We start from the raw sequence: 20767 nt of genomic DNA on the forward strand, positions 1-20767 counted from the left end.
GTACGCGAAGGAGGGAGAGGCAGTGATGTCCGTCAATGCTTGAATCAATGCACGGTCGATGAAGTTCTCAAGGACATCAACGTCGCCTACCTTTCCTCAACCTATCCTCGTCGCCAGTTCCAATGAAGATCCTTCCATCGACCGACCAAGGATGCTTGCCTCTAACCGCGCACGCTAATAATTGTATGTATGGGCTTACGGAGCATCTGAAGGGAACCGCCGGACCACTCATCCAGTCGCGATTGGATTGCGTGATTTACCCGCCATGCGCCTCGTTAAAAGCTATCCTCCCGATGTTGCCCTCAATCAAAACTCTGTCCTTAGCAATTCTACGGCCCACTAGATTCTCTTAGACGCCATCTCAATCATAGATCAATAGAATGGCGAATACCCCACATGGCGGTGTCCTCAAGGTCTGCTCCCTTTCCGCTCATTGCACACTTTGGGATTGACATGCGTTGGTTGTCATCAAGGACCTTTTGGCTCGTGATGCAGACAGGCACGCAGAGCTCTCCAGAGAAGCCGATGGACTGCCGAGCATCACATTGACCGAGGTATGCTACCCTGTCTCTTCGAGCTGTGGGTGTGTGAGATGCTGAATCGCGTTCAGCGCCAACTATGTGATCTCGAACTCATCATGAACGGAGGCTTCAGTCCACTGGAAGGATTCATGAACCAGAAGGATTACATCAGTGTAGTTGAGACGTTGAGGCTCGCAGATGGCGCGCTCTTCCCCATGCCCATCACCCTGGACGTATCGCAGGAGGATGTCGATACGCTTTCCTTGGCGCCTAGCGCACGAATCGCGCTTCGCGACCCGAGGGACGACGAGGCACTGGCTATTCTGACTGGTGAGTCCATCGCCTGGTGTATGCTTTCGCCCCTTAGCCGATCCTCACGATGCCTGCAGTTGAAGACATCTATACCCCCGACAAAGTAAAGGAAGCTATCAAGGTTCTTGGCGATGACGACCCCGCGCATCCTTCAGTGACCTACCTCCGCAACCGGGTTAAGGACTTCTACGTGGGCGGCAAGGTTGAAGCCATTCAACTACCCACGTACTTTGATTATGTCGCTCTCCGATGTGCGTCCTCTATTCTTCGTCAAGCAACAATGTCCTTGCTCATAAGCATTCTTTATAGACACCCCCGCAGAATTGCGTGCACACTTCAAAAAGCTAGCATGGCGCAAAGTTGTTGCCTTCCAGACCCGCAACCCGATGCACAGGGCGCATCGCGAACTCACCGTCCGCGCTGCTCGCCAAAGGCAAGCTAACGTCCTGATCCACCCCGTCGTCGGCCTTACAAAGCCCGGCGATGTCGACCACTATACCCGCGTCCGTGTCTACGAGGCGATCATGAAAAAGTACCCTAACGGCATGGGGCACCTGGCGCTCCTGCCATTGGCTATGCGTATGGCTGGTCCTCGTGAAGCTGTTTGGCACGCGATCATCCGCAAGAACTACGGCGCTACCCATTTCATCGTCGGCCGCGACCACGCTGGCCCAGGCAAGAACTCCGCCGGCCGGGATTTCTACGGCCCATACGATGCGCAGGACCTTGTGACTAAATATCACGACGAGCTGCAAATCGAGATGGTTCCGTTCCAGCAGATGACGTATTTGCCTTCGACCGACGAGTACCAGCCTGTTGACGAAGTCCCGAAGGGTGTACAGACACTTGACATCTCTGGAACCGAACTCCGCAGGCGACTACGGACAGGCGCTCCCATCCCCGAATGGTTCAGCTATGAGTAAGAGGCTCCTTGTGCTCGTGATTTCTGGCCACTAACGCTATTCACAGAGAAGTCGTTCAGACTCTTCGTGCAAGCTATCCTCCGCGGAACAAGCAGGGTTTTGTCCTCTTGCTCACTGGGCTCTTCAACTCGGGCAAAGACACCATCGCGCGTGCATTGCAGGTAGTGCTCAACCAGCAGGGAGGTCGCTCTGTGTCGCTGCTCCTCGGTGAAACCGTGCGGCAAGAATTATCTTCCGAGCTCGGTTTCTCGAGGGAGGACAGGTACACGAACCTGAATCGCATCGCCTGGGTCTCCGCTGAGCTCGCACGTGCGGGTGCAGCCGTCATCGCAGCGCCCACCGCCCCACATGAAAAGGGACGTGTCGCTGCTCGCGAAGTCGTCACCCACAACGGCGGTGCTGGCGGCAACTTCTTCCTCATCCACGTCGCAACTCCCCTGGAGCACTGCGAGAAAACTGATCGCAAGGGGGTATACGCTAAGGCGCGAAAAGGGGAGATCATTCACTTTGCCGGAGTGGACGACGAGTACGAGACACCCGAGAAGGCGGACCTGACTGTGGATACGACTACCCAAACCATACCGGAAATCGTGCACAGTGAGTAAATCATACCTAATTGCCGCTTTTACGATGCTTACGTTTGCGCTTCAGGTATCATATTATTGTTGGAGACAAACAGCTTATTGTAGACTATCCGTGTCGTTTGTACCTAGGGAATGCATCACATTTATTTTCCTTCCCTCCGGCGCGGTTTAGCTACCGCTACCTTAAAGCTGCACAAAACAACACCGGACAATAATATGATTTATAACATAATGATACATTCTGTCGAGCACAGCCCCCCCCCCCCCAATGGTACACTACAAAATACAAGGAGCAAGGTGGTGAAGTCTATTCAGGTAGTATTGTGGTGGCCGAGTCGAAGTGTCACTGGGCTCAAACTGGACACGACCTCGACGTGCCCCTGACCGCGCCCCCTAGCCCGCTTCTCCCAACCCGTCCAGCCGATTATGCGTGAGGTGACATAGTGGTCATACTCGTACAAGATTCTCGGCGCCCGGGTTGCTCGCCCGTTCACGGCAGCTTCCACGCGAAACGGCGTTCGGAGAGTCGTGGACCCTTCTAGTACATGTGCGGTGGCGAATTTTGTCTGGGAATCGAACGTTCCCTGATAGAGATCATCGAGGGTGACGTTTACAGGAGCGAGGTTGTTCTGCATCTTCGCCTTGAGGTGAGACGGTCGGGAGAGAGAATGGTGGCCTAATGAGACCGAGAGATCGCCGTTGAAGGTAGCGAAGGACACGTCGAAGTCGGGGGGAAAGTCTCCCGTGTGGCCTCCGTGCGCAAGGAGGGTGACGTTGGCATCGATAGCACTGGCGTAGGAAGTCAATTGGGTGTGACAATAGATAAGCATGTATGATGCACCTGTTGCCTGTGGAGATCTGCATGCGCGTCATACGTTGGAAATCGCTACTCCGATCGTTGGCTAAGAGGACATTCGCCTTCACAGCACTACCGAAGAGGGCGAGTGAATATCCGTCGAGGGGTCGATGCGAGAGATACGTACGCGGAAGTTGTATCAAGGTCAAGGAACTCGGACACGTTGAATGATCCAGATATCTCTGCCATGGACGTCTTGATGGTCAGTTTTGACGCTTGTATAGACTAAATAAATCACATTTCGTCAAATTGAATCGTAGGGACCGCATCAGGAACTTACGTCAACAGTGACCGGAGAAAGAGGCCCTTCCAAGTAAACTCGGTCGAACCGAGCGAACGCATCCAGATCACCCAGTTTCTGCGTAACCAGAGGGAGGTACGTCCTGAATTCGCCAAACGACGCGGGCGAACCAGAATGATACGGGAGCAGGACCTTCATGTCGAAGATCACAGGATGTACCTGGGTCACATCGCCTGGCATCTGTTACGCACTGGTAAGATTCCGGGAGGACGAAGAAGCGACGTTGAGCACGTACGACGATCCTGATACCTCGACTGCCGCCTATGTCCACTAGACACACGCTGACTTGCTTCAAGGAAACCTCGTTGGCATACGACAGCCCGAACGAAAAGACAGTATCGTGAATTTTGGTATCCGGATTGATACCAACTTGGAGAGTCCCCTTAACAAGCTGTTGCCATTCGTCGCCCTCCGAGACATTGGAATGGAAGAAGATAGAGCCATTGCGAGGGAGCGTGTATTCCATGCTGGCGGTCGCCGATGATGGCGAATTGCGCCACGGGTTGCATGCTAGGACGGTTGTTGCTGCTCGTACGAGATGGACGTGGTTGGCGGTCTTGACGTCCTCTACATGGTACCGACTAAATGCAATGGGTATATGCTTATGGCTCGAGGATTGGCGTGCCTTCTATGAGTGTGAGATAAACGTGAGCGCCCGCAGCTGAAAATAATGTGGGCGTGTGCCTTCCTCACCCAAACAAGGAGCGGCGCGGCCAGTACCACGGAAAGCGCAATATATATCCCCAGGGCGTAAAGAGTTGCCCGCCATATCCGGTGGTCCAGCTGCGTGCGTTTCCGTTCTGGGTGCGGGACGTATTCGAGGGTGGTGTAAGCAGGAGGGGCGGGGTCGGAGATGAAGGCGGGAGGTGGAGGGGACAGCGTCGACGTGCTGGGATGTTGTCGGTGCCGTTGCTTGAGGACCTCATTGTCGACCTCGTCGAGGAGGATCATGGCGACGGCCAGAGGACATCGTACGGCGGGCTTGGTCGTTGGATATTCGACTGCCTGAATTGGGGCCCCATCACCAGCGTGGGAACAGTCCATCACCTCCCTTCAACCCGCCCTTCAGGCCGCGCTCAACATCCGCCTCTGTTCTTGCCTTCCACCTCAACTCATCGTCCGCTACGTTCGCCGCCAGGGACGTCGGCGACAACAATGTCGACGGACAGCACGAAGCTGTATACCGACTGCGCCGTTCAAGCTGGAACCCCGCGCGTTCATCAGGCCTTGCACAGCCCTACGCCAGACAACGGTTTTCGCGATGATTGCCATAAAGGATCTGACGCCGGCCATGTTGGAACTCTGGGACAAGCGCCCGCGCAAACCTCCAACAAGTCTATCGCATCTCGCCAAATCAAACCTCCACAACTTCCTGCACAACGACCGCCCCGTTCGTATATTCGTACGGAAAGGCTGGCGTCTATGCCCGACGATCGGCCTATCGACCTGATCAAGCGCTCTTCTCCTCGGGTCGTTTCCATGCCTCAGCGTGTACGACCGACTGCTGCCTTCCCATCCAGTCCGGTCTCGCGCGTCGTGGATTATGGATGCTATGACTATTCTCGGTTATCGTTAACACCTGAACGGCGTTCTTCTCGCGCTCGCGCTTCTACTCTGGGCTCTGAACGACCTTACACTCCGTCTCCTCCATCGTCTCCTGAATCTGTCTTGTTCATCTCGGCCACCCCTCAGATAGCGACAAACTTTCTAAGGATCAAATCTCCCAAGAACAAAGTACCTCGTACTGACAAAGAAGGTGATTCGGGTACCCACTCTCGTCGCAATTGGTCTCACCCGAGTTACCAGGGTGGATCAGCTGGGCAGATTCCCCGCCCAAGCCAATTCCTGCACTCCATGGCCCACTCTCGCTTCCTTACGCGCGTTGTCCAAGGTCAGTAGTTGCATATGCCGCACAACCGGTTGGGTCATCTTCCTCATTCTAGCGGAGCGGAAGGGACCGTGATTGAAGAACAGGGAGACCTGCCCCGAATCATCTGGGGGCTTCACACAGAGGTGTTACCAGCTGACGTTTCTGACGCCCGCCCGACTGGTAAGGTAAGACTGACGGAAGATCATGGTCGTCAAGTGCAGAACACCATTCTACGAGAAGCGCCACCCCAGCCTCCCGGCATCCTGAGGCAGCTCTACCCTCGTTCTGATTCCCAGGTCTTTGCTCAGGCTGGTCTTCCTGGTGCTGTCTTGCCTACCCGGGCTGAACCGGTAGCTGCTCGTGCACTGCCCAACGTCTCCTCTGGAAACCGTCGTAGCGACGTGCATCTCCCTTCCAATCCAGGCACGCATCTACGGAACCAATCCCCTACAATCGATCAGCCCTCTATATTTCCGAATGAACAGTGTATCGATATACATCGCCATTTGCCGATCCAGGCTCCCGCAGATGCCTCTCGTCAAGCGCAGAAAGATTTCGACTTCAACATGTATCTGCGTCATGCGGTCGAATATGAGCCGACCTCCAAGAATAACGCGCCATCTGGTGCTTTACCTCCTATAGTTCTTGGTCCTCCAGTGGGACAGTCTGGTCAACCTCCGAGTCATCTTCCGGTGCCAATCGGCGACCAGCATAGAAAGCTCCAGCCGGCGCGGCTGCCTCCAAGGATGCTTCTGCCGACTCCGCCGAGCTCTACTTCACCTGTCTGGGCGTCGACCTTCTCCCCGTATATGGAACCAATAGGATTGTTAGGACCTGGCTACGCGAACGGCAGATCCCCGACGGCTCGATCGACCTGGTACTCTCCGCCTGTCGTCAGCAACGCAACTCGTCAACCGAATCCTATAATTCAGAACGAGTTCCCGGATCCCCGAGGTCTCAACTTTGCGCACCCTCACCTGAACGCGGTCCTCTACAGCACCGCTCGCGTTAACCATGTCACTGATCCCGCGATTGTCCGCGCGGTTCCTAAGGTCGTAAACAACCCACTGTCGACACCTGGTGCTTCTCCTGTGCCTGGGTCTCCTTCAGCTGAACCTCTTCCGCCCGTCCCTGTATCTTCGCCGATGATTGGAATAAGAAAACGAAGCCTGACCTACCAAGCGCCTAAGTCTATACCTCTGGCGAAGCTCGTCGAACGACGCCTAGCTTCTGTTCCGGAGCTTCCCGAGGACGTCGAGCGTGCGGCCAGCTCCGAGAGGGGCCCGGTCCGTCGATTCGGGCTTGGCGGCGGCGAGATGGGCAAGTACAAACCGTACTTTGCGTCGAATGCTGCTGGTGACCAAGGCGACTTGTCGAAGAGGATGACATCTCCAAAAGCGTCCACGGTAGGTATGTCACCAGGACCACGGCGGCCGTCTGGACCGAGCATTGGCCTGAAGATGGGGAGCTCGTTTTTGGACAGGCGATCGCTGTCGAACTCGAGCGCTGTCTACTCTAAGCCGAAGGATGCACAGCCGTCTGCGCCGTTGAGCTCCCCGTTCAAGCGTGCAGACAATAATACGCAGAGGGCTCCTGTCGTCGATGAGGTGATTGTCTTGTCCTGATACGGAGTGTATGTTGACAAGTTTTGTTAAAGGTCAGCAAACCTACGAAAGACCTTGCCCAGGTCTCCAAGGCGAACAAGAGAAAGACGCGATGGAAGAAGAAGGTTGCGGCCACCAAAGCGGAACCTATCCAAGCTACCGCGGAAGTCGCTTGACACATCAATATACATACCACTTCCGTTGATCACGCCTGGATACCTCGTTCCCTCATATACGCGCATAGCGTCCGTCTCGGCTTTATGCGTCCGCAGAAAACTATAATCCTGACTTATTGTTATTATTGTTATGGGATGTTATGCCAGGTTATGTCCCGTTTCCCTGTTGTAACTCAATGTCATGTACTCTACATTTGAATCAAGACTGTGTTTTGACCGATATTCATGGCTTGACGAAGAGATCGGTGAACTTGTCGACGGGCAGCTTCCAAAGCGATTGAGCGTCGTTAACAGTGTCGAGAATCCTAGAAGAAATGTTATTTCTGTGTTTACAGGGAAAGGTCAAAAAAACATACTTTTGTTGGTGAGCGGCATCGAAGTGGGGGGCGATGTGAGTCTTGAACTTGTTCAAGAGCAAGGGAGTGCCTTCTTCGCGTCGACGCTTGTGGCCAACCGGGAACTCTACGACGACCTCGTCAAGGACGGTACCGTCGTTCAGCGTAACCTTGAGCGCGTTTGAGATGAAGCGCTTCTCCGGATCATGGTAGTCGACCGAGAATTGCTCGTCGTGCACACAGGTGATCTTTGCGCGGAGGGCGTCGATGCGGGGATCGGCGGCGGCGGCGTCCGTATAGGACTCGGACGTGAGCCGGCCGAAAATAAGCGGGTAGGCGACCATGTAGTTGATATCGTGGTCCCGATCGGCGAAATTGTGCAACGGTCCCTTCTTATTTATAATCCGGAGCGCGGCCTCCTGCGTGCGGATAGTGATGCTCTGGATGTCGTCCGAGGACTTGCCGAGCGACTTCAGCTTATCATGGAGGATGTGCGCGGCTTCGACGGCGGTTTGGGCGTGGAACTCAGCGGGGTAGGAGATCTTGAAGAGGACGTTCTCCATGATGTAGGAACCGTAGGGCCTCTGGAACTCGAAGGGTTTGCCCTGTGAGACGCAATGAGTCTGAGTACCGTAGCAGGCATCTCGGGGTAACACAGGCTTGTTACCTTGAAAAGGACATCGTAGAAGCCCCATGTCTTTGCGGTGAGCACTGATGGCATGCCGACCTGACCCTTCTGCACGAGAAGGGCGAGGTTTACTGCCCGCGAGCAGGCGTCACCTGCGGCCCAGGATTTGCGGGGACCGGTGTTGGGGGCATGTCGGTAGGTGCGCAACGATTGACCATCGACCCAGGCATGCGAGATCGCGTCGATAGTTTGTTCTCGAGTCAGACCGCTATAGCATGTATTCAGATATTGTCACCGATGTCCTGGGGTAAGACGAACAGAAGCTTGGATACGACCGCGGTGGAGGCGACCTTGACGAGGACGACATGGTCGAGCCCGACGCGGTTGAACGAGTTCAGGAGCGCGAGGCCGCCCTGTATTTCGTGCGCCTTGATCATGGCCGTCAGAATGTCGCGCACGGTGAGCGATTCCCCTTTCCTGGCGAGGTGATCCGCCACGGCAAGGATGGCGCCCAAGTTGTCCGAGGGATGGCCCCCTGCATATCCAGGTTTGTCAACAAACACGATCAACCTCTAGAATAGCACGTACATTCGGCAGCCAGCCAGCAGTCGTTATAGTCCAGCCAGCGAATAATGGTGCCGATGTTGAAGGCTCCTCGAATGGGATCAAGTTGGTAATTCGTTCCAGGGACCTTTGTGCCTGAGATATGTTTGAGAGATATTCCAAACAATGAGGCATGCGAGGTACCGACCATTGGGAACAATAGTGCCTTCAACGACCGGCCCAAGGAGCTTTGCGCACTCAGGGAACCGGAGACCTTCCTGCATGACGCGCGGTTTCGATTCCGTTCAGCATTCTTCAGATTGATTTTGGACTTCACACATACCAGACCACATCCAATGGTGTCGATCAGACACAACCGAGCTGTCTCGTACGCAAGGTCCGAGGTGATCTCATAGTCATGCACGTAGTCCGCGATGTCCTTCAGTACCTGGTCGGGCTCCGGTCGAGCAGAATCTTCCGACGCAAAGTGTCCCATCTTCCGCACAAAAGAGCTGTCCCGGGCTGGATGTCTCGGCGAACGCGGGGCGAGGGAAGGAGATGTGGAGGATAAGGAGAGCTTCGGGCGCGTGGCAGCTGATGAGGAGATTGCCTTGCGCGAGGTCGATAGGAATGCGGCGGAGGTGGAGGTCGTGCGGATAGACAGACGGCTGCTCGCTCTGCTCAACATGGTCCGTCTAGACGCGGTGTCTCCCGATGACCTTTGCAAAGGTTGTTCTTATGTCCTCGTCACGGTCGCTGGTTTCCCCACACTCGGCGATCCGGCAAGGTACGCCGACCGGTGGGTTCACGTGCAAATGTTTATCAGTATCAATGTCACTGTGGTGACTGCGTCAGCCGCTCTGCGAGTTTTGACGGCATTTGCACTGTGCTGACGATCTTGCAAGGCCTGAACGCCTCCTCCATCTACTTCTGTTCCACTGCACGATAAATTATAAACTTCATGCCAGGTATCAACTTCAATGAAATCGGTCCTGGACGGCCGAGGCTACTGGTACCAGAAGATCAGCAAAATCATGACCGTCGCAGGCGGAAGTCGATAATGCCACTCTAACGTCGATTACCTTTGTCTGGACCTGATATGGACAAAGTCTCGTCCTATATTCTTCCTGTCCATCGGCAAGCGAAGACACCCGCAGGACCATCTCATGATAGTGATTTCACAATGGACACCTTCTAACACCTTTGCTACGCCAAGGTCAAACAGATTGCGCATCGTCGGACCGTTCGCATCCACAATAAATGAAACACTGTCCTTGGGTCGCCCTGACCCCGGCGCTCGGGCCGTCTCCTGTGCTTGCTGTTCCTCTATTCCAGACACGCGACCGTCTTCAGGGACTTCAGACACGAAAATCTTCGCTGACAAGCCGTGGCTTATACCGTGGACCGTCACTTCAACCCGGACCCCTATCTACCCCGGCCCGTGGTGTATCCTCTGGCCGGTTCACCCGGGCCCCTGTTACAAGGCTCTACCAAACTTGCGCTTTGGCGGTCCAAAAATAGCGTGTGCAAAAAGTACGCCGGGAGGCCCTGGCGGCACTCGGTGATCTATCGATTTGAACCGCCGTTGGCCAGGCAGAGCCAGGAAGTGGGCGGCTAACGCTCGGTTTGGTCGACTCGACGCCTTCACCCAGACTTGGTGCCACGAGGGGAAAGATACCGTGGCGCGTCACCCGGCTTTCATGCTACTCATGTTGACCGAACCCGGGCGGGTACAGCCCAATTCGTACATTAAACTCGACGGCCTGCCAGTGGATGTGCTACCGGCGCTGGATGCCATGACTTTTGGACAAAGTGGTAGGCATCGAACGGTCCTCAAGCGCGACGATGTCGATGAGATGCTTACTACGCGGCTGACATCCGGCTCGCGGTCTCATGCCACATGGAGCCTCCCAACCCGCATTTTGCTTGCTTGCTTGCCCTCGGGCACTCTTGTGACGGCGACTCGGCTTAGTGTTTAGAACACGAATTCTGCGGCGGGTGATACGGGATCGTTTTGGGAGCTGGGCGCTAGCTTCTCCTGTTTACCGGACGAAGGGCGGGTACGACCCGATATGGATAGACTCGGAGTCGGCTACCAGGAACTATGACGGGCTCGTTTCCGTCGGAGAACCCGGTTCCTCCCCCTCGATGGTGCAGTAACCAACGTGCAATACAAGAGAGGACGGGGAGTCGCGTCGTGGCCTTTCTCCTGTAGAAGACCACAAGCATGATCATGCTTCTGATGAATTCTAGCCCGCCACGTGCCGTACTACTGGCCCAATAACGGGAGCGTCTTATCCCATGTCCGTTGTACACCCCCATGCGGACAACATGTGCGATGGTTGGACTCCACACCATCAAGTATCATGCATCGCTGGCCTCGCTCTCGACCGGGGCCACGGAATGGTGGGCAATTTACATGCACGCTGCACTGTGCTTCCGCATCCGAGTCCCACGTCAATCCCGTACTCGCGCTTCTTTCTTTCCGGATCCGCTATCGGGCCTTATCAGAAACGCTCCCATCTCGGCTTTGGCGGCATTTCGTTCATGAAAGTCAGTATGATGATCGTCATTGCCTCGGGCGGCGGCAACGTTTACGAGAGATGAACATACCTCACCATCCCATCCAATCTAACCGACATCCAACATTCATTCCCAGTCGTCCGGATCCTCCATTCTTTTCTAATTATGCGCGTCTCCGTCTGGCGCGCGCATCAAAACATCACGATGCGTTTCCTCCGCGCAGGGGGATGCCGACTCTATGGCCCGGGGCATGGCAGTGCATCCGCAGATGGCGAATGAATCGCCTCTGAGAGAGGTGTCCTAGGTGTCTAGATTGTCCAGCGATAGGCACCGCGCGCATCGGTACATGGCGTACCCCGTTCCGACATCATCGAGCCACCTACAACCAGGGTGCGGAGCACGGTTGGCGGGCAAACAGCATCGTTTCCGATGCATCCATGTTGGGCAAGGCTATATCTTGCAGGCTGCTCGACTGAAGTACTGTCACCTGGACGCATGAAGGGAATAAAGCGATAGCCGCTTCGCTACAAGCTCTTCGTACCGTCGTATACTTAGAAACGGTATAGGATGTGCCCCAGACAGCTGCCAGGGATGGCAGATTGCATCCTCCGAGATAGAGGATAACGTCATGCACGCTCACGCTACGACATTGTCAATTTCGTGAAGAAGTGGAGCGACCCCAAGTTCATCCCCATGATGCCTGTGTTGTTGAGGTATGAGCATGTCGAGTTCTGTATTGTATATGTTTGGCCCGACCATGTTCCGCCAGTGATCTCAATGCCAACAATAGATGCTGTTGTGTGCTGGTTCAGAACAGTGGCGTATCGTGCCATTTATATAGACAGAAGGTGCCCCGAGGCGCCAGCACCTTCGCCCCCGCGACGGTGGCAGTCTTAGCAATGATAAAGACGATCGCATTCGGACAAGACTTTGCTTTGTTTGTTGTGACACTTGTGTCGGCATTCTGTGAGTTCGCTGTTATTGAGTCGTTCGGGCGATGACGTGATGGGCAGAGACCCTCTTCGTCACCGCCGTTGCTCAGCTTGGCAGGAGCATTGTGAGCTGGGTGGCCGGATTGGTCGCCGGACGGCTGGTCGGTACCTCGAGGCAACAGGCTGATCGGTTCACCCCGCCGTCTCGGACGTCTGTCCGTGTCCCTCCTGTTTCGAATCTCGTCGTCGCGTTCTTGGTCTCACTTTTCGGGTGCCCTCCAGGTGCCCTCGGTGCCTTGGGCCCTTTGTGGCGCTGCTGCGCTGAGACCTAGATGAGATCAGGAGAATCATTCATGGCAGCGAGATGGCGAGAACGAGACTCGGATGAAATATAATAGCAATATGATGGGGGTGGTGTAAACTTGTCAACGCATACACACACACACAGCGGCGCCGCTTTGCCGACAGCGATAACCCCTTCGAAAATTTCCGTGATGCGAGCTCTTCGCAGTCGGTATGGACGACGGACGGGAGCCACATCCGTCGTTTCGTGAGCTGGCGCATTTCCAGCGCACAGATCTGTAAAGAGAAAGGGTGCGTAAGAAGAAGTAAGCAGCAAATGAAAGAATGGCAGGCCGCGATAGATGCGCGTGGGGACGGGACACAACGCGGCGCTAACCGTTCGAACGTTCTCTCCCTTCCTCGTCCACGACCCAACGTCCGATCGCCACACACTCGTTTTCTGATTTCTGATTAAATACCCAAACGTCTCAATGGCCCACCGCAGGACCGCCTCCCAGCGCCGCCTCGACAACTTCAGCTTCCCCGCCCGCCAGTCCCCTACCCTCCCCGCCCTCCCGCGCACCCCGCCCGACGACGCCGACATGTTCCCTGCCCTCACCCGCTCGCCGTCCCCGCCCCCTTCTCCGCCCTTCCCGGTCTCCATGCTCTCCTCGGGCAAGGGCAGCAGCCCACGGCGCGTGCTCGACTCCCTCTCCACCAGCAAGCCCGCGCGGTGGCAATGGCAGCGGCCCGTCCAGCGCCGCACCACCGTCCTCGCCCTCCTCTCCCTCCTCGCCCTCTGCGCCTACGTTCTCCTCCTCTCCCAGCCGTCGCTCTCCCTCGCCGCCCTCCCCCTCGCGCGCGACCCGTCGACTGCGGGAGGGCCCCCGCCCACGACCGACGCCTGGCGCCTCGCGGCGCACAAGAAGCTCGACTGGAAGAAGCTAGCCGCGCTCCACCAAGCCGCGTCCGCACGCCCTGACCTGGTGCTCGACGCGCCGCACGAGCTCGCTGCGCTCTCGTCGTTCCTAGCCGCGCTTCCGGAGAACCATATCCCGGCCGGCGTCGACCCTGCCGCGCCGCTCGACCCGAGCCTCGTTCTGGACTTCGATACCCGTGGCGACAACGCGCGCGAGGAGCTTGAGGAGGTCGTTCACGACGTATGGACGCGGAATCCCGTCATCCTCTACGGCAAGGTCAGCTAGTTATACACTTTTCGGTGGCGCCTCTCCCAGGCGGTCAGCGCCCGATGTTAATCCCTCCCGTTCGCAGCTGCACTCCTCCGTCTCACGAGAGATCAAGGCGATGCTCTCCGACATGTATCTCAAGCCCGCGCCCACTATCTTTGACGTCGACATGCGCGGTAGGTCCCCATCAAAAACATGCTTATCTCTCTCCCCCTGCTCACGTCTATCTTTGCCACCCTCACAGCCGACGCGCCGGTGCTCGAGCCACTTCTGCTCCGGCTCACCGGGGCCTCTTCGCTTCCGGTGCTCATCGTCGGTGGCCACCCGATCACGGACCTCGACGTCGTCCGCAAGCTCAACGCGGACGGCACGCTCAAGAAGATGGTCTCCACCGCCGGCGCCAAGATCGACGGCGCACGGAGGAAAAAGGGCGGCAGGCGGGCATAACGCTCTTCCTCTCGCTCGTCCGTTCCCTGCTCTTTCTCGTCCCTTGCTGGTGGAACCTATCTTATCTCTCTCGCTCGATATACATATCCTTATTTGACACGACCCCGTCACGACGCACAATGCACGTAGTAGACGGCATCTGGCACACGGACCTTCTCCCCCCTTTCCCGGGCCTCTGGGGTGATATAGACGAAGAAGAAGAAACAGAACAGTCGGCTTTTTTGCTTTTTTTCCCCTATTCTCTCCCGCTACCTGTCTTTGTGCTCTCTCTAAGCAGTAGGGTATATAGTCCACTTTTTCCAAAGTGTTTAATTCACAGCGTCTGCATGCATGTTCGCGACGGTATATGCATGGACAATCAATTCACCTCGATGTAGTACCTAAAGCATAGTCTAGCCATTCCGTGCGAGTGTCCGCATCGCCCCCCTCGTAGGCCCCCCGGTTCCGTTGGATCGCCGGCGGGTCTATCAGAAATACGACCCTTCTCCAGCGTACGATCTCCCGCTCGCAGCGTTCGGTCCCGCCGCGTCGGGCGCCGCGTCGACCAGGGCGAGCTCCTCCGCCTGCCGCGCAGCGTACGCCGCCGAGCCGGGTCCGAACGCCGGCGCGGGCGGTGCGAACGGCTTCGGCGCGACCGCCGCGCGCCCGGCCGGGATCCGCCCCTGAAGCTCGCCCTGCGCCGGGACGGGTTGGAAATTGAGCTGATCGATTCGTGTCCGTCAGCCAAACCGAGCCTAACCAGCATATCGCTAGAACACACCCACCGAGTCGTTCATGTTCTTGTAGTACTTGAAGAACACGCCCGCGCTCGCCGCCTCCTCCGCCACGCGCTCCTTCCGCCGCTTGCGCATGTCGTCCTCTCGCGAGCCGCCGCCGACGCTCACCCCGCGCCCGCCGAGCTCGTCCAGCTCGCGTTTCGCCCACGCCAGAAATGCGACCGCCTCGCCCGCCCGCGCGCCGCCCGGCGCTTCGCCCGCGTCGACGCCGAGCCACTTGTGCGCCAGCGCCGCGTGCAGCGCGTGTTCGTCCGCCAAATACCTTCTCAGTTCGCTCGCGACTCCGCCCCCTCCGGCGCCGTCATCGTCCGCGTCTTTCTTCCCAAGTCCGAAAGGATGTTTCGGTTTGTGCGACGCGCCGGGCGTCTTGGCAAGCGCGCGCGCGGAGGCGTAGGTCTCTGCGCACTCGAGGTGCAGCTTTGCCACGAGCGCCGGCGATGGGTGCGATTTCGGGAGCGGCGGGCCCGGCGAGAACGCGCTCTCGGCCGTCGCCTTCGTGAGCAGCTTGCGGATCGCGAGCGTCTGCGCGTCCATGAGCGCCATCCTGTGGGAACGTGTGAGCCTCTTTGCTGGTAACAGTCCAGATGTAGGGAATAGCACGCACTTGGAGAGGGCGGTGGTGACCTCCCTATTCAGCTCGGGAGGGCGGGCGATCCCTGGCTTGCCGGAGACCCCCCGCTCCCACTGCGGAAGCACGGTCTCAGACACGTACGCGAACACGCCGCTCGCGCGGCATAGCAACGTGACGGCGAAGTTGAGCTTGTCGTCCTTCGCCCTCCGCTCCTGCTCGGAGAGGGCACGCGAGCGCTCATAGGCACCTAGGGCAGCGGCAGTTGCACGAGCGAGATTAGAGAGCGCAAAGGCATAGGTGAGGAGCGCGAAGGCAAGGTCGGCGTGCAGCGTCGGCACGGAGAGGCGTGGGGAGTTGTTGAGTAGTGTGGAAGCGAGGGTCGTGCGCCAGCTGAAGACTGGAGGGCGGATCAACGATCGTGATCAACTGCAGTAGACGATTTAGCATAGGCTACTTACCTGGTTCGCTCTTCAGCACGAGCTCTCCGGCTCCGACGCAGGCGATGATGGCACACAGATGCGGGAGATAGTCATCTAGGACCTATACATAGAAGCTAAGCCCAAGCCGGTCATAAGTATAGACATGGCCCTGAGTACCTTCACCAATCGAAGGTGGTCCTTCTCGCCATCGGCGCGCTTGCTCTCCTTGAGCGCGACGCGGAGGTTGGCCCTCGCCTGTGTAGCGTTCGCTAGCTGCGTCGTGTACGAGCCCGTCGGGTCGTGGCAAAAGTCGGCAAAGGACACCGCGCCGGTCGTAGGTAGCTCATACAGATAGCTGCTCATGGTCGAGGCCAAACCGAGTGAGCCGGGGTATATGAGAGCAAGGAGTGAGTAGTACTTGGGCTGTGGATCGTGATCAGACTGGGCCGGTACTAGTGCTGTTACCGTTGCGTTGGTCCCATGGTTTTTCACTCCTACCGTCACGATTATCAACAACAGGATTTACGTACAGGAAATGCGTGCAACGGAGCTTGTGACAAGTCGTCTCCAACTACGTATCCGAGCTGCGAACTCAAGCTTCAAGGCCAGGGGGATCGAGATAATCACCACATTCAGAGGTTGAACCACCTGTGGTGGACGACTTCCTCTATGGTAGCCCTTTCCTCTGGTCGATACTTCGACATCCTCTCCAACAGATCAGAGAGCAATGCTACTTCCTCCTCCGACAGCCTGACCCCGGACATCTCTAGCATCGCGCCGTCGTACACGGACGGCTGTTGATCGACGTCGCCTATGGAGCGCACCTTCGCTACAATCGGAGTTTTGCGAGCCGGTATCGAGACCCCCGCCTGCTTTTGTACCAACATGTCCTTTGGTTCACCATCGTTGTCGAACCAGCGAGCCCCATTCCGAAAGGCGGCCCACCAAGGATATGGTAACCGTCCAAGGGTTTGGGCAATTTGCCTCAGTATATCGTTGGCGTTTCCGAAGAGCGCTTCAAAGAGAGGATATCCCGCTCGGATTTCGAAGATAGCGCATCCGAGCAACCAAATATTAGCCTCGATGCCTATACGCCCATCAAAGCGCATCTCCGGCGACTGGTAATGCATCGTTGTGGCGGGTTCATAGTCCTTTGGGGGATTGCGGGTGAAGTAGGATTGGCCGAAGTCGATGATCGTAACACATTCTTGGAGAATCGATAAATCTGCCAACCGGGAAAGCTTTTCGATTCCACGAGCTTGGTGGCTGCATGCGGCCCCGGAGGTGATCCGTCACACGTTCTGAGGTGAACCTAGGTACGCATACACCTCATCATCTGTCCAATCGACAACAGGCTTCGCCACACGGAATAAGATGTTTGACGTCGTAAGGTCTGCGTAATCATATGAGCGGAGTACATCTCATGAACGTGTCTCTTGCTCACCACCGTGAACGATTCCCGCAAAATGCATGCGCCTGATCGCCATCGCTGTCTGCTTTGCAACTGTTCGCGCCAGATCCCCGCGTAAACGACGGCTAGCAGCAATTCTGCCTGGTGCGAATACTATATGACGAACGCTGGGGCCAGCAAGTGGATAAACCAGAACGCGACGACATCCATTCGGGCCTTGCACGAGGAAGTGATGGTCCACGGTGTGGTAATCGCCAGAGCCCGCGATCGCTTATTAGAGCGCCTCCGAGCGGACCAACTCGGGCATCTTCTCTACGGCTGTAGTTGAAACGTCGACGCCTATGATCTATGGAGCAAACAATCTGCTGCGAGGATCATTCTGCTGGTAGTCGCGGGCTAGCCAGACGGTCGAAGAGCCTCCAAAGCCGAGCTTGTGGAGGATTCTGTAACGACCGTTGGCATCAACGTCGCCGAAGGCCACCGGGTGGAAGCCTCCGGGAATATAATCCTCGGCATTTTCGACATCGTACAAACGAGAAGGGATGAACAGCATTTTTATCCGTGAGTAAGCGTCGGGGCAGGGGACCATAACAATCTCCGCATGCATGTCCACCTGGACCTACTCCAGTCCCTGCCGACTCAATCCTCTGAGATGCAATCCGCACCCTATCTTCCACGCCTGGTGATGTGCTGGTGGTTGCTCTGTGCAAACCAGTCCTGAAAACGATAACGCGCAGCATCGGCCAGGAACTCGCAGCCCTTGTTCATCCTTGATTGCGGAACGCGTCGCAAGGTCGTACACATCGATACACAAATTCACACGTCATCTATCCACGGATTATGCGAGAAAGCAGGCCACCGTGCACGCAATCGAGGGTGCCAGGGTATACGACCAAGAAGTGAGTAATAGTACTTGAGCTGTACCGTGGTTATGATCAGACTCCCGGTGTCGGCAGCGCTGTTACCGCCCCATCGGTCCGAGCCTTCCGTGGATATCTTACAGCCGTTTTCAAAAATCATGAGCGCGGCACCAGAAACAAGATGCGCGTCGTGAATGACCCCAAAGCTGGGTTTGCCGCCAGCACATCGTGTTCGACGACGAACTCTACGATGATGCGCCCTAGGATAGCATGGAAATGATCAAAATACGCGTGAGGAGCTCAGAGGAAGATTCTGAGGAGTGGTAAACATGATATTCAAAGGAATTAACGAGCAATTTCCCAGTAGCAGGCAAGGATAGTGTCAGCGAATGTAAACCATGATTATGGACGCTACGTCCAGCAAATCTGGACACAGTCCAGCCTCTGTATGATCAAATATGTGTCCCAGGAGTCTACCGATGTATTCGACAACGAGATGTTTGGGAACTCATCGTCGACTCGTCATTGGGGAGCATTGGGTAAGACCCTTATATTAGGGTTACTGCCAGGCTCACTGAGGGGCAACCATTGTAAGGTAGCTGTCATGCAAATCTAGACCGATGTCACATGATATGATCGACTGCTTGAAGGCCCTTCTCCTCCTGCAGATCAAGCACGATCACCAATGCGCGACCTATATTGTCTAGATACAGTTCATTAGTAGGGATCATAGGTTACGACTCCGACGAAAGAGTAAAACTGCAAGAGCAGATGAAATTTGAAGCCATTTTTGGCAGCCACGTGATATCGGTCAGGATTTGCATGGCAGCTACCTTACAAGTGTACTGCTCCAAATCAAGGTGTAGCCCGCTATCAAGAAGATCCCATAGGCGAGTGGAAGTTGACAGAATGGGTGAAAGACAATCCGCCGGGACCATCAAGTTGAGGGAACCAGAAACCCCCAGAAACATTGCACATCGTATCTCGAGCTCAAAATCGGGCTAAACCTTGGCTCCCTTATGCTCGGGCATTCCTCAGACAACAACAGCAATACGATCCCGTCGAGATGCCTGAGCTGGCTGACCTCCTGAGCTGGCGGTGACCCCACTTTAGGGTCGCTCACGATGCGCGTCTCGTTTCTGGTGCCGCGCTCATGATTTTTGAAAACGGCTGTATGAATACCGACGGTGACATGAACTCCATTATCCTACACTGAACGTTAACGATATTATCATAACAACAACGCTGACGGTCCTACATAGAAATGCAGTCATTGCTTTCAGAGCCTAAACCACCTGTGCTCGACGACCTCCTTCATAGTAGCCCTCTCCTCTGGCCGATATCTCAACATTCTCCCCGACAGGTCCACCAATAGTTCCACTTCCTCATTCGATAACCTAACCCCGCATTTCTCTATCATCGGGCCCTCGTCCACGGATGACGGCACATCGTCGGTGCCTATGGAGCGCAGCAAGTCTGCGATAGAAATCTGGGAATCGGGGTTCTTTGGCTGACCGTCGTCCTCGAACCACACGGTCCGCTCCTCGAAGGCCTGCCACCAGGGATCTGGTAACCGCCCAAGGGTCGCGACGGTTTGTCTCAGTATGCTCGTGGTGGTTGGAAAGAAAGGATCAAAGAGGGGATACCCCACTCGAATCTCGAAAATAGCGCATGCGAGTGCCCACACGTCAGCCTCGGGGCCTGCACGCCCCTCGAAGCGCATCTCTGGTGGCTTGTAGTGTATGGTTGTGGCAGGCTCATAGTTCTTGGGCGGGTGGGATATCATGTAGGACTGGCCGAAGTCGATGAGGAGAATGCGTTCTTGCAAAAGCGACAAGTCTGCTAGTCGAGCAAGATTCGCCGGTTCAATGATCTTAGCGGGTGCATGCGGCTCGCTAGGTGAACCGTCAAGAGTTCTGACGGTCTCACGGCGAGGTTTTCCTAAATACGCATACAACTCCTCATCCGTCCAGTCAACGACAGGCGCCGCCACACGGAATAAGATGTTGGATGCGGTCAGATCTACGGAAATATGCGGCATGTAAGCGGACGTCGCCTGGCTGACATCACCTCGTGCTCACCTCCATGAACGATGCCTGAGAGATGCATGCACCATATCGCCAACGCGGTCTGCTTCGCTACCTTCCTCGCCAAATCGCCGCGTAATCGTCGACTACCAGCTGGTCTGCCTTCGCAGAGCGCGATAGTATGGACGCTGGGGCCTGCTAACGGACAGGCGAGGAATCGATGACATCCGTTCGGACCTTGTACGAGGAAGTGATAGTCCACGATCTGGAAATCGAAAGGGCTAGCGATCCTACGGAGCGCGTCCGAAATGACCAACTCGGGTATCTTGTCTACGGCCGCACTTGAGTCATCGGCGCGCATGGCCTTCAATGCTACCAGTCTGCCATGCGGGTGGTTTTGCTGGTAGTCGCGGGCTAGCCAGACAGTAGAACTTCCCCCGTGGCCGAGCTTGTGAAGAACTCGATAACGTCCATTGGCGTAACAGTCACCGATGGCTATCGGATGAAACCCTCCCGGTCTGTACTCCTCAGTGTTTTCAACAGCGTCGAGAGAGGACGGGACGAATCTCCTGTGTGCCCAGTCCATCGCGAGGAAGTTGCTAGTAGAACCAGGAGGCTAACGACTCGAGACCATGACAATCTCCACATGATCTCCATGCATGACCACCTTCAACCCCTT

At 56.2% G+C, this 20767-nt stretch overlaps 8 protein-coding genes across 8 annotated transcripts; 3 read left to right on the top strand and 5 right to left on the bottom strand.

Moving 5' to 3' along the window:
• Window positions 1-380: 380 nt before the first annotated feature.
• Window positions 381-2492, top strand: PUNSTDRAFT_99208 (sulfate adenylyltransferase; the record flags this gene model as incomplete). The annotated part of the gene is made up of 7 exons (XM_007381363.1): window positions 381-413; window positions 474-554; window positions 611-851; window positions 911-1084; window positions 1143-1752; window positions 1803-2353; window positions 2408-2492. 7 exons carry the CDS (start codon window positions 381-383, stop codon window positions 2443-2445), a joined length of 1728 nt encoding a protein of 575 aa, XP_007381425.1. The 3' UTR covers window positions 2446-2492.
• Window positions 2493-2544: 52 nt separating this feature from the next.
• On the bottom strand, window positions 2545-4312 carry PUNSTDRAFT_125040 (uncharacterized protein). The gene is made up of 6 exons (XM_007381364.1): window positions 4191-4312; window positions 3733-4125; window positions 3477-3677; window positions 3324-3421; window positions 3182-3268; window positions 2545-3129 (listed from the first exon to the last, which is right to left on the bottom strand). Exons 2-6 carry the CDS (start codon window positions 3961-3963, stop codon window positions 2652-2654), a joined length of 1095 nt encoding a protein of 364 aa, XP_007381426.1. The 5' UTR covers window positions 3964-4125; window positions 4191-4312; the 3' UTR covers window positions 2545-2651.
• A 340-nt stretch (window positions 4313-4652) lies between these two features.
• Window positions 4653-7147, top strand: PUNSTDRAFT_132047 (uncharacterized protein; the record flags this gene model as incomplete). Its single annotated transcript, XM_007381365.1, has 4 exons — window positions 4653-5253; window positions 5304-5388; window positions 5441-6974; window positions 7025-7147. 4 exons carry the CDS (start codon window positions 4653-4655, stop codon window positions 7145-7147), a joined length of 2343 nt encoding a protein of 780 aa, XP_007381427.1.
• Window positions 7148-7266: 119 nt separating this feature from the next.
• On the bottom strand, window positions 7267-9356 carry PUNSTDRAFT_50730 (2-methylcitrate dehydratase). Its single transcript, XM_007381366.1, has 7 exons — window positions 8997-9356; window positions 8862-8931; window positions 8699-8809; window positions 8429-8645; window positions 8150-8378; window positions 7504-8087; window positions 7267-7452 (listed from the first exon to the last, which is right to left on the bottom strand). Exons 1-7 carry the CDS (start codon window positions 9147-9149, stop codon window positions 7371-7373), a joined length of 1446 nt encoding a protein of 481 aa, XP_007381428.1. The 5' UTR covers window positions 9150-9356; the 3' UTR covers window positions 7267-7370.
• Window positions 9357-13052: 3696 nt separating this feature from the next.
• Window positions 13053-14024, top strand: PUNSTDRAFT_62402 (uncharacterized protein; the record flags this gene model as incomplete). Its single annotated transcript, XM_007381367.1, has 3 exons — window positions 13053-13586; window positions 13663-13753; window positions 13822-14024. The coding sequence occupies 3 exons, from the start codon at window positions 13053-13055 to the stop codon at window positions 14022-14024; spliced, it is 828 nt and encodes a 275-aa protein (XP_007381429.1).
• A 467-nt stretch (window positions 14025-14491) lies between these two features.
• PUNSTDRAFT_63546 (uncharacterized protein) lies at window positions 14492-16153 on the bottom strand (the record flags this gene model as incomplete). The annotated part of the gene is made up of 5 exons (XM_007381368.1): window positions 14492-14725; window positions 14789-15344; window positions 15405-15768; window positions 15830-15911; window positions 15974-16153. 5 exons carry the CDS (start codon window positions 16151-16153, stop codon window positions 14492-14494), a joined length of 1416 nt encoding a protein of 471 aa, XP_007381430.1.
• Window positions 16154-16422: 269 nt separating this feature from the next.
• Window positions 16423-17277, bottom strand: PUNSTDRAFT_132051 (kinase-like protein; the record flags this gene model as incomplete). Its single annotated transcript, XM_007381369.1, has 3 exons — window positions 16423-17056; window positions 17117-17183; window positions 17235-17277. The coding sequence occupies 3 exons, from the start codon at window positions 17275-17277 to the stop codon at window positions 16423-16425; spliced, it is 744 nt and encodes a 247-aa protein (XP_007381431.1).
• A 1991-nt stretch (window positions 17278-19268) lies between these two features.
• Window positions 19269-20674, bottom strand: PUNSTDRAFT_142117 (kinase-like protein; the record flags this gene model as incomplete). The annotated part of the gene is made up of 3 exons (XM_007381370.1): window positions 19269-19956; window positions 20017-20083; window positions 20143-20674. The coding sequence occupies 3 exons, from the start codon at window positions 20672-20674 to the stop codon at window positions 19341-19343; spliced, it is 1215 nt and encodes a 404-aa protein (XP_007381432.1). The 3' UTR covers window positions 19269-19340.
• Between the last annotated feature and the right edge of the window lie 93 nt (window positions 20675-20767).

This window comes from Punctularia strigosozonata (genome assembly GCF_000264995.1).
Source record: "Punctularia strigosozonata HHB-11173 SS5 unplaced genomic scaffold PUNSTscaffold_3, whole genome shotgun sequence".
Classification (NCBI taxonomy): Eukaryota; Fungi; Basidiomycota; class Agaricomycetes; order Corticiales; family Punctulariaceae; genus Punctularia; species Punctularia strigosozonata.

Bases quoted from the DNA above. Each gene is read 5' to 3' on its own strand.
- PUNSTDRAFT_50730 (XM_007381366.1), bottom strand. From the start codon at position 9,149: ATGGGACACTTTGCGTCGGAAGATTCTGCTCGACCGGAGCCCGACCAG. The intron at 8,932-8,996 runs GTATGTGTGAAG...CGCGTCATGCAG, and splicing joins ACACCATTGGATGTGGTCTG to GAAGGTCTCCGGTTCCCTGA. The intron at 7,453-7,503 runs GTATGTTTTTTT...CATTTCTTCTAG, and splicing joins GATGCCGCTCACCAACAAAA to GATTCTCGACACTGTTAACG.
- PUNSTDRAFT_125040 (XM_007381364.1), bottom strand. From the start codon at position 3,963: ATGGAATACACGCTCCCTCGCAATGGCTCTATCTTCTTCCATTCCAAT. The intron at 3,269-3,323 runs GTACGTATCTCT...CCTCTTCGGTAG, and splicing joins GACCTTGATACAACTTCCGC to TGCTGTGAAGGCGAATGTCC. The intron at 3,130-3,181 runs GTGCATCATACA...TTCCTACGCCAG, and splicing joins CAGATCTCCACAGGCAACAG to TGCTATCGATGCCAACGTCA.